This window comes from Pseudorca crassidens, chromosome 12 (assembly GCF_039906515.1).
Source record: "Pseudorca crassidens isolate mPseCra1 chromosome 12, mPseCra1.hap1, whole genome shotgun sequence".
Lineage (NCBI taxonomy): Eukaryota > Metazoa > Chordata > Mammalia > Artiodactyla > Delphinidae > Pseudorca > Pseudorca crassidens.
In genome coordinates, this window is record NC_090307.1 from 11,239,248 (window position 1) to 11,256,141 (window position 16,894).

Sequence of the window (16,894 nt, forward strand, 5' to 3'; positions counted from 1 at the left end):
GGTCTCTATTCCAGCCCCATCATTTTTTTTTTTTTTTGTAAGATCATCCATACCTAAATTACATACTGGCTGAAAACTATTCCAAAGGTACCTAAATCAGTGGAATTTAAAAGACAGTTTAATAGTATTTGAAATACAGTATATGCTAAAGGTAATTTACTTTCCATTTTTCCAGTAATGGAGCAACGTCAAAAGGCCTTTGAGTAAAACAGCCTTCATTATTCTTTTATATATCTCACACTGAGTATCACTTTACCATTATTATAAATTCAGTATAAATTTTCATGCATTTAAATTTCTGGAGAAATCACAAAAAGATTAGTGGTGGCAGGTGGATGGACATTTACAGGTTCAAGCATACTCTGTAAGGAAATAGACCAGCTGGTTCTAATATTAGCCTAGCTACACTGCTGGCCTTGCCTGATACCCTGGCCCCAGAGAGATGCTTAGAATAGTGAATTCTTATTTTAACATGGGGAGAAAGGAAAAGTAATAGATCATCACAGGGCTGTGTCTAGAATGATTTTTTTTTTTGGTTTGATAATTTTATTGTGTTTTTTTTTTAAACTTCTTAGGCATAATTTGAATCATTTTTTAATTTTAAATATTAAATTGAAAAGGGATTGTAAGACCTATGTAATTTCTTGAAGACACTGAGACAGGTGTGTAAAAGGAAGAATTTCCTAATTTTCCGTATAAATAAAATAATGTGTCAAAAAATAGAATTTGGATACTGGCTACTAACACATCTCAAATATTCCCCTCACACTAAACGGCAATGTCTACACAAATGCTAATGTGATTTCTTCCCCAGTATTTATGGTGATTTAATTTTAAATACAAACCTCCTAAAATCAGATGGTACAAGACCAACTTGCTCTTTACTTACCCACAGGAGACATTTCGGGAACTCCGGCAGTGTACGGGCCATCCAGGAATTTAGGTTCGTTGTCATTGATGTCCTGAATCTTGATGACGAACTCCGACTCGGGCTCCACGGGCTTGTTGGTTAGCCGGTCCAGCGCCTGGGCGCGGAGGGTGTAGTAGGCCTGCTCCTCGCGGTCAAGCCTCTTGGTGGCATGAATATCCCCCGTGTTCTCATCAATAATGAAAATGGAACTTGCCCCTTCGCCTGACAAGATGTATTTGATGGAACCATCTCCTTTATCAACATCAGAGTGAAGCTGGTGAAAAATTCATGTGAGATGAGATTAACTTACAAGCGAGTCAGCGATATGGAGATATGTCAACATAATTCTTATGTCAGGCAGCAGCATATGAAATTTTACTGTTCTTGGAAAGATAAGCGGACGCGTTTTGTGCACAACGGAAACGGCTATTAGAATGTGTTAGCTTGCACTTGTGAGCAAGACATTTCATTTCTTCCTGTAAACAGTCTCATTTCCAAAGGAATTTTATACCATTCCCAAAGTTAGGAACTCGTTGTAGTGTTATTTGTGATTTGGTCTGTCCTTGCCAGTTTTAGCCATCTTCTTTGACCAGAGCAGACATTCAGTAACCATGCATAATTGGTTGATTTGATCGTATTCCAAGCAAAGGGACTTGCTATAGAACATTTGTAACTTTAGATCTAATATATTCTTTAATCTGCTTAGAAATCGCCACATCCTTTAAGGGTTCCCTTCCCTCCCAACTCCCACAACTTTTCAGGATTATTAAGGATGGATAGATGTCCAGTCACTAAATTGATCTCCAAATCCTGTTCTATATTTTAAAATTTGAAGCTGTAAAAGAAAAATTACACTGCTCTCTGAAGTAGGAATTTTAAATCAATATGTGCCTGAGACTTCAACTAAAACCTTTCTTGAAATACCAAGAACAGCATTAGATTTGCATGATTAACCCCGGCTACGGCTCAGGGGCAGCCCCTACTGATTTGCATTTCATATCTGGAACTGTCCCTTCTGTATGTCAGAACATTATGTTGAACAGAGGAACCTGAGGAAACTCAGAAATAATTACATATTTCCCTGAACTTCATAACCTGAGAAATACAGTGCTCAATCTGTAATTTCAACAATCTTTCATCCTCTATAACCGCCGTGATTCTGGACTGCAATTAATACAAACGCAAATACCCAATTTACCAAATAACAAGGCTGTTCACTGCCCTGCAGAACTACGTTTGCATTCTTTGAAAGACAAGGTTCAAAAAATATAAGATATGGGAAACTTAGGCAAGTGGACGCTCAGTCCATTTCCATCCTTAGCTGTTGAGGATACTGCTTCTGTACTACGAACTCTAAGTGATTCTTCCATCGCACTGTAACAGCTATGTTTATACTCGGCTTTAGAATACTTAAATACCTGATTTATCCTTTAGTTTCTGTAGTTTTCAGTTAGGACGAAATGATACAAAAAAATTAATTTCTGGCACAAGTTTTACTTTAGCTTTGTTCAGTGTGGAACACTCTGCAGCATGATTTTCCAGCATACAGAGAAGTTGTATTCTTGAAATGTAATGAATTATTTAATTTTCTTAAGTCATTCTCAGGGTGACTATTACATACATATCTCCCTCTAATTTAAGACGAAGCAAGCTAAGAATTACTATAGTTTGAATTACTGAGCACTCCTATGTGCCAGGAACTACTGCTAATGTTCTCTACATAGTAACTCATTCCACGCTCACACTGACTGACTTTATTATCCCTTTAACAGATGAGGAAACTGAGGCAGACCAAGTACTTTGCTGGTCATGCTGCCAGCTCTCCATGACAGAGCTAGAAGAATGAAAACCATTAGGCTGGTGGAAAGCCCATCCTCCGCTCCCCACAATGGGGATCCTGCCTCTGGGGGAGAAGCTGTGTCCTGTGAGGTGAGGACATTAAAGTTGCCACAAAGGAGAACTCAGGGCAGAAGGGTACAGACAACCACTCCCACCTCATCACTCCCCAAATCTCAAAGACGCTCAGTGTTTCCAGGGATTTCCATCAACACGTTTTATGATGCACCAGAAGGGACCTTTCCTGACGTTACAGAAAAGCAATAAACCATATTCAACAACACAGAGCAAAGACTTGAGTCCAGAGACAAATGCAGATTATAGGTGAAAGTAAGTTGCTTTTCAGCAGCTAATACCTCAAGTATTCCCCCTTACACACACTTCTCACAGTCATTCTCCCAACCCCTCCTCGCCCTTGATGACCACAAACATACAGAAGTTATACACAGGCTGCGTCTTTAATCAAAGGTTTGCTATCTCTCTAAATATCACTAGGGGCTCCCATTTATAGGACCAGCCCTTATGATTCATTAAACTAATTCCTATCAACTGACTGCTGGCTTCACAGCGTGGGGATACCATGTATTCCTGGGGTATTCAGGTAAGGGAAAGAGGATGCATTCCTTTCAATACAGAATGTACATGAAATCCTGACTGATCTCCAGCCTGAGCTCTGATGCCGTATCTGACGTTATGCGGTATCGCTAGTTGTTCTCCATTACTGACAGCGTAAGAACTTAAAGGTAAAAAAGGTTCATACTGGGCTTCCCTGGTGGCGCAGTGGTTGAGAGTCCGCCTGCCGATGCAGGGGACACGGGTTCGTGCCCCGCTCCGGGAGGATCCCACATGCCGCGGAGCGGCGGCGCCCGTGAGCCATGGCCGCTGAGCCTGCGTGTGCGGAGCCTCTGCTCCGCAACGGGAGAGGCCACAACAGTGAGAGGCCCGCGTACCAAAAAAAAAAAAAAAAAAAACAAGGTTCATACTGCTTGTTTTTCCACTTCTTCAAGGATCAGAATTCTTCTCTTCTACCTCTAACTGCCACCACCATCACTGCCCGCCCCCAACCCACACAGACACACCCACACATCTATTGCAGGAGCCCCGAAATCTACCACCCTCCCCATCACTGACACTTTTCTCTCAGCTGGGACCATCACTAGGCTTGTAACCACTGCTAAAATTCACGAGCATAAAACTGCTATGAGTCTCGACTCGGTGTCCTTGCAAGGTTAGTGGAAGCATCTGCAGTTGAAAAGTGGAGGACCAACTCTGGAATGTCAAGATGGATACACACATAATTATCAGATGATGCAGACACTGAATCTGTGAGGCTGCACCCACGATACTATCCTTGATACGTGGGGTGAAACCCCATGCTGTTAGGAAAAACTATTATCCTTCTGTGCTGAAAAAGCATGCTCAGAAAAGAAAAATGCTGCAAGTGCAGAAGGACTGAATGGCATTCTTAAGTTAAGACACGTGTCTATGTAGCCCCACCCTTACCCCCCGCCAAATGCACACACACACTCATGCACAGTCTTTATCAATGATGATTACGGAATAGAGTAGGACTCTCCACAGTGAAAACCTCTGGCCAGGAAGAAAAAATTCTGCGGTCCCACAATATGGTAAGTGAGCAAATAAGTAATAAATGAAAAACACAATAAAAAACAACGATTTGCACTCTATTTGGGGCAGAGTAGAATTCATGTTGTTATGTCTATTTCACTTGCCAATATCCTTGTAAACATGATCTTGTAACTCATCTAAACAATAACAACAAAATCTTGATTAATCACCAGACAAAACTCACTTGTACTGTGTCCCTAAATCCTTTTCGAAATATTTGTTGTGACTCCAAAGTAAATATTTACATTAAATATATAAATTGTTTTTTGTTGTTGGCAAATGAGCACAAACAGTAAGGAGCACAGCCCTCTTAGCTGAGTCCAGCTCATGATAAGGCAAAAGAATAAGCAGGGAGGAGATCTAAGTATTACGCGAATCCAATGTCACTATGCCAGCACGTGTACGGTAACAATGTAAGAAACATGAAACTGTTGGACTGAGTTATAACCTACACAGGCCAGGATGCAAAGCATACTTCACATACACCTAAGTATATTCTGTTTAGTCATCTGTTATGGCTCCATCATCCCCCGCTCGAAGGAATACGCGCTCGTTACCTCTAACGTATCAACCCATTCTCCAGTCCCTCTGAACAATCATGCTAACTTGGAATCTTCAAATCTTTCACTTGGGCTATCACAAAGCTCCCCAGTTATTTTCCACTTTTAATAACTCACATCATCGAGGCTGTTATAGTGCACGTCAGAAATGATCTCCCTAAAACATGCACTGAATTGTGTCACACCCCTCATCAAATAATTGCTCCCCATGGGCTCTGGGTTTAACTCCAAATCCTAAGCGCTCGGCTCCGTGTGGCCATGTGCCATCTCCCCAGTCTCTCTTTCCTACCACATCCCAGAGGGCCCTCTGTGTCCCAGGCAAGTGGGTCTAGTTACCACTGCCTGAGCAGAGCAAGCATCTCCCATCTTTTCCAGACACATCCTCCATCATCTTACCCACCAACTGACAACCAACTCTACTTAATCCAAGTTCCCTCTTACTGAAGCCTTAACAATCCTAGTTTTCCCACATGGCATGTTGTTTGAATTTCTATGACAAAATGCTTTTAATTCTGCTTTATAATGAAAATCTGGTTTAGTTGTTTTCCTACGCAATCCCAATCCCGTCTTTAATGTATAAACTCCTTAAGAGCTGGGTTCTTTTTATCACCATATTCCACATTCTGAATAAAAAATTTGTTGCAGTGAATTTAGTAAATTTTTAATCTACATTGTAAAACAGGAGTGCTTGTTTTATTTCAATTTCTATCCTTTTAAGTTTTAATAGCACTAAGTAAAAAGAAAACAAACTAAACAAAACAACATCCTGTATCTCTGGTTTGTCCTCCCCAATCCTCTGAACCGCCGAGATGGAGTTCAGATACCTTGTTTTCTATGCCCAGGGTAACTTCTGCATTGGTACCTTTGTGTTCCCCAAGAGACAGAACCCTGGAGAGACAGACATGCTTTCTTATTCCTGTTTTCCTAAGTCTTATACAGTACTTCACACACACACACACAGGTGATTAAGGAGGGTTTGATAGACCCTTGGATGTCCTCAGATGGCAGAATCTCATGTCCTTGATTAATTTTTTAATCCACCATTTATCTTTTACATTTAAGATTGTAAAGAGAAAAACTAAAAACAGATCAATGCACTGCAGTTCCGACAATTTTCTTACATTTATTTAATCAACTAGAACCTGATATGAACTACCTGATCTAGCACTTGCGATCCATCTGCTTAAAAAGTCTGAAAATGGAGAATATTCCTCAATTTAGCAAAGACTGAGGTAAAAAAAAAAAGACTGAGGAAAAAAAAATCAATTCAATATATTGACCAACTTTTCTTCCCTCTATGAACGTCTTCAACTCTGCCTGTTATCTGATCTTACTGCTGATCTTGTCTTTATTCTCCTAGTTCCCCTCCTCTATATTTATTTACTTTATTTTATTTTATTTTTTGCGGTACGCGGGCCTCTCACTGTTGTGGCCTCTCCCGTTGCGGAGTACAGGCTCCGGATGCGCAGGCTCAGCGGTCATGGCTCACGGGCCCAGCTGCTCCGTGGCATGTGGGATCTTCCCGGACCGGGGCATGAACCCGTGTCCCCTGCATCGGCAGGCGGACTCTCAAACACTGCGCCACCAGGGAAGCCCCCCCTCCTCTATAAAATGGAGATAGAAATGCCTGTACTTGGACTTCACTGAACAATTGTGACAACTACTTGAGATATTGCAGTAGGATGTGATTCGTAAAGATAAATTACTATAATGTCAGGACTGTACTTTGTAAAGCAATTATACTCCAATAAAGATGTTAAAATTTTTTTTAAATAGTTATTCATAAAAAAAGAATACAGACATAAGATGAAACTATTGGGACAGAGACAACGTTTATCATGAAAGTCTTGACACTAAAAATATAAAACTACACAAAAGCCTCTGTGATCCTCACTGAATATATACGATGGAAATAGTGTTATATTCAATTTTTCTATAACGAACAATTTGAATAAGAAAAATGCATTATTATACTACTATATTTGTGTACAGGAACGGAGTAATGAGGGCTAAACAAAAAATACGCATATGTTCCTTTGAACACCATGTTAATCCACCTGAGAATGATTTATACTGAATATTAGGCAAAAGATTTCTAAGGTAAATTCTCTACCACTGATTTACTTATTATAGATTCTTGATTTTTTTAAGTTTAAAAATATATTACAGATTGTTAGAACTTATGCATTTTACTTTTGCTAAACTTGTACAAGGTTAAAATTATAAGTATAGAGGGCAGATTTAAACAATAATTAGCAGAAATAAAACTGCTTGAATATACACATTACATGCAAGTTTTCTTTTCTCATTATGCTTTTTAATAGATATTTTCCACATGCCATTGGATACCATGTAATTATCAAGCTGTTGAAGAAATATTACAGATGAAAACAAGTGTATGAGTAACTTTTTTTTTCTGGTTGAAGTATTCCTAATTTATAATTATCATTGTGGTCCAGGGTAATGGAACACAATTTACTTGTGAAGCATCTTGGAGGAAGATGTGTGGTTTAAGAAGTATAGGTATTAATTATTACACATAGAATAATAAAGGAAAGGGAAACAATTCAGGAAGTACTTAGGTAAGGTTAAAACTGCCAAGAAAATCTCATTTCTTTTCTTTTTTTTTTTAACCAATAGTAAATTTTAAAAAGGAGGGACTTCTATGATTATTTTTATCCTCAGGAAAAGTTCACACTAACTCAATGGCAATAAACAGTCATTCTGGGGTCTCAGTACATACTGAGTAGCGGTGGTACAGATGCTAGGTCCGTGCAAAGCAACCAGAAGTATGGCTACTGAATCTCCACTCCGCTTATCTTGCTGCCTTAATCGCACTTAAATCCCAGTTTATCCCTTGTTATAGATCAGCATCCTAAATGTCCGCCTAGCCTTGAACCCTGAAGTGAGGATAAAATGAAGTAATGCATTTGGAAGTATTTTGTAAAATGTCACTTTCTATCCATATGTAAGTCCACAAAGAGCTGTACAATGAAAGTACCTGCCCCTTCCTTAGTGGGGGAAATCTTGCTTTTGTTTGAAAAAGTTCTACATTTCTGTCTAAGGCATGGTTACTCGGAGCTTCACGTGAAGAGCCATGTCTTTTTCACCAGGGACTGACAGATAGAAGCTCAGAGAAGCATTTTCCATTCCACACAGCTACGTGCAACTCCCTAAAGGCTCCACAGCACTTGTCCTCCCCTCTTGTCTTCTCTCGGGTTGCTGCCTCCAGGCCACATCCAAAACTTTCAGCCAACTTAAAAAATCTGCGTGGAGTCAAATTATTACTGATCAAAACTCCTCGTGGGCTAATTTAATCGTGAGAACATCGTGTCTCCGATTCACGGCTCCCATCTACTGCCTCGCTCACTTCCTTCCAAACGCCAAGTCGTAAACCAGAAGCAGTTAGAAAGCAAACCCCTGGAAAGCTTCAGCTTTCTTCGCAGGAGGAAGAAAAATTTGCTTTTTCTGCAAATATATGTCACAGGAGGCCAGAGCACTGCTACGGAAAGAGCAGTCCCGGGACTGGGTGCTATCAGTCTAAGTCAAGGTGAGTATGGAAACTGAGAAGAAGGGCTTAGCAACTTTCACAGTCATTTTACAGAGTAATTTAATGTCTCTTGAGCCCAATAATAATAATGAAAACAGGGGGATTTAATTTTTTAATATAAGCAATTCATTTTTAATGCAGCAGCAAAATTATTAGGAGGTCAAAACGAAGTATGTCCTGAGTTCTTAAAAACCAAGAAGCTTGCACACAAACAGCAACAATATAAAACTTGGTCCTTCACCACAGATCTGTTGAGAAGAACTGGGTCAGTGGAGAAAACCCTACGTGAAAGCTCTTTTGAATGTCTGTAGGCAGTCACCAGTCTAAAACTCTTTTCCTGTCCTAATATCAGGGAAGACTAGAAGACACTGGCCTCCATGGAGGTACAGGGCATTCTGAAGAGACCATCCTTAAGATGGGCACAGATGTTTTGCACATGGCATTCTGGAGAAGGCATTCACATATATGTCGCAGAGGATGACAGCATCACGTAGTTGCAAAGTATTTCCTGAAGTCTTCTGCACTGCATGGCCTTGTGCGTTCAAAAATAGAAACAGTAACAGTTAAAACAATGGAAATATAATTTTGAAGTCTACTTCTGGGGGAGAAAACTTCAACACTCATCTGATTTAAGAAGAGAATATTCTATTTGCAAACAAAGCAACTGACAACGGATTAATCTCCAAAACATATAAATAGCTCACACAGCTCAATATCAAAAAAAACCAAACAACCCAATCAAAAAACGCATGGAAAATCTAAATAGACATTTCTCTAAAGACGACATACGGATGGCCAACAAACACATGAAAAGATGTTCAACATCGCTAATTATTAGAGAAATGCAAATCAAAACTACAATGAGGTATCACCTCACACCAGTCACAATGGCCATCATCAAAAAAATCTACAAACAATAAATGCTGAAGAGGGTGTGGAGAAAAGGGAACCCTCTTGCATTGTTGGTAGGAATGTAAATTGATACAGCCACTATGGAGAACAGTATGGAGGTTCCTTAAAAAACTGAAAATAGAACCTACCATATGACCCAGCAATCCCACTCCTGGGCATATACTGTATCTGGAGAAAACCAAAATTTGAAAGGTTGCATGAACCCTGATGTTCATTGCAGCATTATTTACAATATCCAGGGCATGGAAGCAACCTAAATGTCCATAGACAGAGGAATGGATAAAGAAGATGTGGTACATATATACAATGAATATTACTCAGCCATAAAAAGGAACAAAATAATGCCATCTGCAGTGACATAGATGGACTTAGAGATTGTCATACAGAGTGAAGTAAGTCAGAAAGAGGAAGACAAATATCGTATAATATCACTGATATGTGGAATCTAGAAAAATGGTACAGATGAACTTATTTGCAAAGCAGCAAGAGTCACAGATGTAGAAAACAAACTTATGGTTACCAAGGGGGTAAGGGAGGGTGGGATGAATTGGGAGATTGGGACTGACATATATACACTACTATATATTGAATGGATAAATAATGAGAACCTACTGTATACCACAGGGATCTATTCAGTACTCCGTGGTGGTCTAAATGGGATGGGAATCTAAAAAAGACTGGAGATGCACATATATATATATATATATGTATAACTGATTCACTGTGCTGTACAGCAGAAACTAACACAACACTGTAAAGCAACTATACTCCAATAAAAATTAATAAAAAAAGAGAATATCCTACCCTAACTTATCAATTCTGATACAAGGATAATATACATCCAATGTGGCCTGATGGACCAGTGTGGACAAAGATATGGAGAAACACAGAACGTCACAGATGACACAGACTAGGATGGGGAACAGAGAACAGCAGCTCATCCAAGAGGAGAACAGACAGTGCCGAGGCCGTTCAACACTTAAACTTACAAGTCAGATCTTGAGGGCTGACCGTTAACTCTAAATTCACAGTAACTATGTACATGTATTTGTAAGCTGTGATATCTATTTGGTAAACTTGGTTTCAAATATTCTTCACTGGGTATTTAGTGTTTGTCTAGTTAATCCCTTCTGACATCTTTTTTAAAGTTACAAGTTAAAAGTATCCCTTTGGCAGGTATTAAAAGTACCAGGTTGAAAGCACCACTTCAGCTATGACCTGGACTACAGGGATACAACTGACATTACTCTTGGTGCCCAAACTAGATTGTCCTGGTAAGATAAAGTTTGAATCAGGCCTGTTTCTGTCTTCATCTAGACACTCAACATCTGTTAATCATCTATTCAAAATAAGTACGGAGTATATCCTACAGGTCAGGTGTACAGGTGTGTATGGATGAAGACAGAAAGGGACAGGGTGGCAGAGGCAAGCCTAAGGCATTGAACTAAATAGTCCCCATGGTCATGAGACCATCTACGGAGGCGCGAACTGTCAGAGCACCAGGTTGAACAAACAACTGCAATTCTGATGACCACAAAAAAGCACCCACAGAAGGCTACGAAATCATATAACAGGGAAACCAAACCAACCTCAGGGGTTCAGAGAAGTGCTTTTTAAATAAAAGATATTTAAGTTGAGACAAGAAGACTAGTAATTAGTAGGATTAGTCTAGTAATGAAGGGCAGAACTTGATGTCCAGGAAGAAACTTTACTGAATGATGGAATACATTCCTTTCTATGCATAGTCAGAGTGAGAAACACACAGGATCCACTAGTTTATAACACAGAATAATTTTTGCATGTGATATATTAAAAGAGGCATCATAGTATAAATATATTTTACAATCTACCTTCTGTAATCTGCTTAATTAAAAAAATTTAAAAGACTGCAGAATAGTTCACTGATGTTAACCTGCTGTTTGGCTAATGTACTTGTTATTTTTTGTAGTATGTAGGGCTCTTGCATCAGAATTACCTGGGACATTGGTTAAAAATGCCAATTTAGGGGCTCTATCTTAAGTCTACTGAATCAGAATCTCTTTGAGTTGGAAACAGGAATCAAAATTTTCAACCAGCATCCCAGATCGAAAATTTTTGGTCAAACAGATAATACCCCTCACACAGAAACCTGCTTATGTCAATAATATCACGGTTGAAAATATAATAATCACTTTTAATTCATTTATATTTATAACTTCTTCTATATAAGATTATTGAACAACATTTTCTCTGTGTTTTGATTTATTTATATATTTTACTTAAAAGGGAACTGTCCCTCCTCTAACTACCAATGATACAGGGAGAAAAGTACACAGTGTATAATTTACGTATCCACCAAATAGGATGTGGTACTTTAAACAACAGCTATATTTAAATTTTAAACCATTTTAAAATTATATCAATTTTCCATGGGGTGGGGGCAAACAATTTTATTTTTCACAAAATTCAGGTTTCAGGAAACCTAAGAAGAGTGAGAAGCAAATTTGTGGACTATTAGGTGGAAGTATGTTTTGATGATGCAAAATTACAAGGTATTATGAATGTAAACTGCATTTTCTGTACATAACCAGTTCATATTATCAAGATGCAGGGATGCTCTTAGGTTCTAGGCATCCCTCCGGGACCAGAAAGATAAACGAAGAAAAACAAAATGCTCTGCTTATATTTTACATGAAGTTAGTACTGGTCAGAGGCAGAGGGGCAGAGAGAACGTTAAGGTGATGCAAGAACTATATGCAACAGAATCCGTGACACTGTGTTGGTTTACTATATTTTCCCCACAGAAACAATGCGTGTCTGCTCAAAAAATTAACATTTTCATCTATCACATGCTTATTATAAAAAGATTGGAAATAGAAAGCAAACAAAGAAAGCAGGAGTGGAAAGAAAATATTTATGATCTCAAACCTCAGGTTATTATCACACCAGAGACTCCCCTCTAGGGGATCCACAGTGGGTCACCCAACCCACCCCCCTTCACCCCAAGGGCTGCAACACTCACTTCAACTGCTGGAAGTGCTAGAGTCGGTCTGCTCTCAGCCCTTTACCACTTGCTGTAGGAAAACACCCACTATTTGGAGACAGATGCCTCCTCTAATATCATACAGCTTCCTGGGGCAGGTAGAATACACAGGACCAGGGACTAGAGTTACAGTGGGGATGTCCACGTTATCTTCACTCCTACTGACCTGCTTGGAGACATGTGCTTCCATTCCAAGAGCGAGGTGACTCCTCCAAGTTCATGGTATCCTCTGCCTTGTCTCTGGACTCCCCGCACCAAGGGACCAATGCACAAGGAGAAGCATTGCCATCCTGGTAGGTGTAATTGACCTTAATCACCAGGAGAGTGAGGGCTTCCATTACACCATGGAGGCAGGAAGAACAGGCTTAGCATTTGGGCACTTGGCTGTCTCCTGATACCCTCTTGCCCCATTCTGATGTTAAAAGGACAAGTGCAGAAGAACCTCAGCCCGAGGCAGGCTCGGTGATGAGAGGAAAATGATGAGTGCTGGCTGTAACCTGGAGATGGGCTACAACACCAGGGGCTGTAGTTCATCCTACTGACATTCTTGTAAATCCCACCAAGAAAAGAGGTCAAACATGTTGTGTTGGAGCTGCCCCCTGAACTGATTACCTGAAGCAAATGGATGTGAGTGGGGCAAGGGGGGCCTCTAGGGGAAGTCATGGCAGCCACCCTCTAGGGGAAGTCATGGCAGCCATACCTGACCCCACGAAACACCGGGAGTGCCAGGTGCTGATGCTTCTCAGCTAAGTTCTTCCTGAACACTGTCACTCACTTCGGGGACGTTTACGAAGTTGGCAAATGGCAAAAACAACAAAGACAGCCACTTTGCCAAAGGTACTATTTCTTTCTCGGGGGCATCCCAGAGCCAATGAGTGGCTGACTTAAAACTTCTCCCGCTCCCCTGATCCAGGACAACTTTGAAGAGCCTTCCCAGCTCCACAGATCTGCAAAGGTTAGCCCCCTTCTAGGTTGCAACCGCACTGCAGTTCAACTCCTCCCTCCGCCCAGCCCTACTTCCCTCCCTCCCTCACGAGTCTTGATGCTGAGAACCCCGCTAATAAATCCCCTACAGGAGTCTGTTCCCTGGATGCAGGTAATGAACTCAATGACTAAAGAGGGGCAGAGCTTGGCTCTCCGAGGACATCTGTCCTCATGCACATGTCCAGCCTGCATGCCTGCAGGCTCCTCCTGCAGGGGCATAGGAAGGTGAGAGGCACGTTTGCACAACTTGGCGAGAGATGTATACGTATAGACCAGAAGCAGAAACCTCCGAGGAAGAAGCTTCAGGGCGGCAAAATACATAAAAGACGTCGCCCCAGGCAGAATGCCGCTTGTTTCTTTCAGTCCACACCTGATACACTCTTATCTTTCCCACGCTCCCAAATGCTTTGATTTTTACAAACTTCACACTGTGAATGAACCAGCCACAGGGGTAGGGAGGATCCTCTGTGGGGTTTTTCATTTGGAAAGAGGAAGAAGCAAAATGGCCTTAACTCACTGAGCCCCAGAGCCAAATCTCAACCCATTTCTCCTCATACAACCCCCTCAAGTTCTCCACGCAAGTGTCTTCTGTTCACCCAAGTGGGGCGACGCCCAGACCTACTACAGAATAGTTCAGTTAGAATATGTGTCCACGGGCACAGGCTTTTATTATTATTATTATGTTTATGTTTACGTTTAAAAGCTCTCCAGGCCACGCTATTATATACCCAATGCAAGGACTACAGACCTAAAGGAAGAAAGGAATACAGAAGGAGCTGAGAGGGAAATAGTCTTCCATTTTACTGATAATATCATTTTGAAAAGCAGAGGAAAATAGGTTTATTAACTTGAAAAAGAAGTGAAAATAAGCATGTCTGCAGAGCTTAGGCAGTAATTTGCCTTAAAAAAATCTCTGGCAAAACTGCAATAAACACGAAAGCTTCCTAAATGAAAAATAAACCTGTTTCCCATGTCAGGACCTCCCATGGGATATGTAACTGTCTCATCTAACATATAGCAGGTATGAGAAATAAGAAGGCTGTATTTTGGCTCAGGTGACCTAAGAAGAACTGAGACACATTTTCTCTTCTCTCAAGAACAGCATCATTTAAAAATAAATCAGAAAAGCCAAGTCCCTGCTGAGCCGTCTCAGCACCCAAGGCAACCAGAGGTGTCAACGCCCTGCCTTCCTGCTGCTGACAGTCTGGATTTCAGTGTGCCCTAAAGATAAAAGTTTCTATAAAGAAATGTAATAAAGTTAGTAAAGCTATAGGAACGCAGGGGAGTAAAACTTGCCCCCCCCCAAAAAAAATGTCTCTGGCATGTGGATTATTTTGAGCTGAAAACAAGACCCAAAAATTTCAGGAAATAACTCTGACCTGCTCCCTGACTGCCTAAAAGAATTTTGATGGAAGGTCTGCTCCCCGAATAGAGCTATAACCAAAGACATCAGCAAAGGATATCAGCTGGGTGTGGGGTGACGAAACTAGGCGGGGCCTGGAGACCAGAGGCCACTCTGTGCCCCATTGTCTCTGCCTGACCCAGTAAACACTTGTTTACCAAACGTGTGCTTTTATGGAAAAGCCTTCCTCCCCCATTGAGGTCCCAAACCACTACCCCCAACATCCTCTGTTGTCTTTAACTGAAGATGGTAGTTAAGGTGAGGGTTTCAGCCATTTTGGCAAGTGTCTCAGTTCTCCTGGGTCTCGCCCATGTATATATGTTATTAAACTTTTGTTTGATTTTTCTCCTGTTCTTTTGCCTCATATCAATTTAATTCTTAGACCAGCCAGAAGAACCTAGAAGGACAGACGAAAATTTCTTCCTCCTGACACCAGCTCACAATTTGCTTAAAATAATTCAACAGAAGTAACTAGTTTTTGATTTAAAAATCTATGTCAAGAGCATACATAAAGTAACTTTAAAGGGTACTGCAAAATACTCTGCTACCTAAACACATCTGGCAGGATAAGGGTACTTATTTTAAAGAAAATGTTATTAATGATACTTATAACGTCTGATATCTTAGGCACAAATTCAATTAGCGTCGCTTACAAATATACACACTAAGAAAACCCATTGCTCTCTCTTTGAGATTTACAACATTATACATTGTCTCTGCTCTTCATCCCATCACATTACAGATACACGGTTTAGATGTACTATTCCATGTCAGTCTGAACCACCCAAAACTCCTTGCAGCAGTGCTGAGATGCTAATGATTTCCTGGTAGAAGCCTGCTACCGAGGGATATTAATACAAGGAAACATTCCTGGAGGGCATCATTTTGGGCAGGTATTTTCTATTTTGCTTCTATTAACTAAAACTTCCTTTGCTGCAGACCCCCCAAAAAATAAAAATAAATTTAAAAGTTCCAGCTGAATCTCCCTTCTTTTACATTATCTGTGGTTTAAAAAAAAAAAAGTCCATACCGGAATAAACGTGTATGGTTACGTGTCAAATATAAAACAATTAGTAATCACTGCCACTAGCTGATTCTGGATTGCAATACTATGTGAACAGGGACCACTTTAACCATGATGAAGTGATGACAGAAAATTTTCCTGCTGGCCGATCAGATCCAGTCTAACTCAAAATCCTATCACTCTCGTTAAAGAATGTAGCTCCTCTATTCCTTTCTGTACCCTTGCACTTCTTCGCTTTATATTTGCAATCCTGACTTTTAGCCACGCCGCTTCACATATTGTTTTATAGCTCTCTTATTCAAATAGCTAATAGTGAGAGCTAATATTTATTGAGTGTAATTAGGTGCCAGACGCTGTGGTAAAAGGGCCTTTAACTCTCCTAACAAACTTCTGTAGCGGGCATTATCGGCCTAACTTCATACATGAGGAAAGTGTTATTTAACAGGATTAAGTGCTCTGCCTAAACTTACATAAAAAGGTCAGACTTGAATCTACATCTTGCCAACAACAGAGTGTATGCTACCCAATCTCATCCGTACCACGCTGCCCCAGCCTGTCTCCCACCATAAGAGATGAATGACCTGAAAGGTCTTAGATTCTTGCATTCCCCCGATATGAAAAACCCAGCCATTAGTAAGGCAAAATGTCAGCTTATAGCTACTGAACTTCTGAGTCCCTCCCCACCCCCATGCCTCCTGGTCCTTTGAGCCTTGCCCCTACACAGCTGTCAATTCCCAATGTTCTGCCTCAATAGCCCACCTCCTGTCATTTTGTCTCCACCTCCACCCATCTCTGCCCTGAATCGGGATTTCATTATTTCTCACATGATTTAACAGCAAAACAAATCATACTGTCCCAAAACACTCACAGACTCTCGACTCGTCTCCCTTCCTCTAACACAGTGTTAGGTGACTGTCACAAGCATCTCACTGAAATACAACAGTTGCATCACTCTCCAGCTCAAGATCATGGATGGCTCCCTACAGCTTTCCACAGGAAAGATCAGCTTAGCATTCAAGGTCTTCAACGGTATGAGCTCAGTGACTGTAAAGTGCACCATAATCA

General features: G+C 40.6%; 1 protein-coding gene across 4 annotated transcripts in view; it reads right to left on the minus strand.

The window, feature by feature from the left end:
• CDH7 (cadherin 7) overlaps positions 1-16,894 on the minus strand; it is a 188,720-nt gene that overhangs the window by 65,688 nt on the left and 106,138 nt on the right. For 3 of the 4 annotated variants that reach the window (XM_067698880.1, XM_067698881.1, XM_067698879.1), the window contains one exon: positions 890-1,184. In XM_067698880.1, the coding sequence (XP_067554981.1) occupies positions 890-1,184 (295 nt within the window). Of the gene's footprint in view, positions 1-889; positions 1,185-16,894 lie in introns of those variants that run through there. The other variant, XM_067698882.1, reaches the window with a different exon arrangement.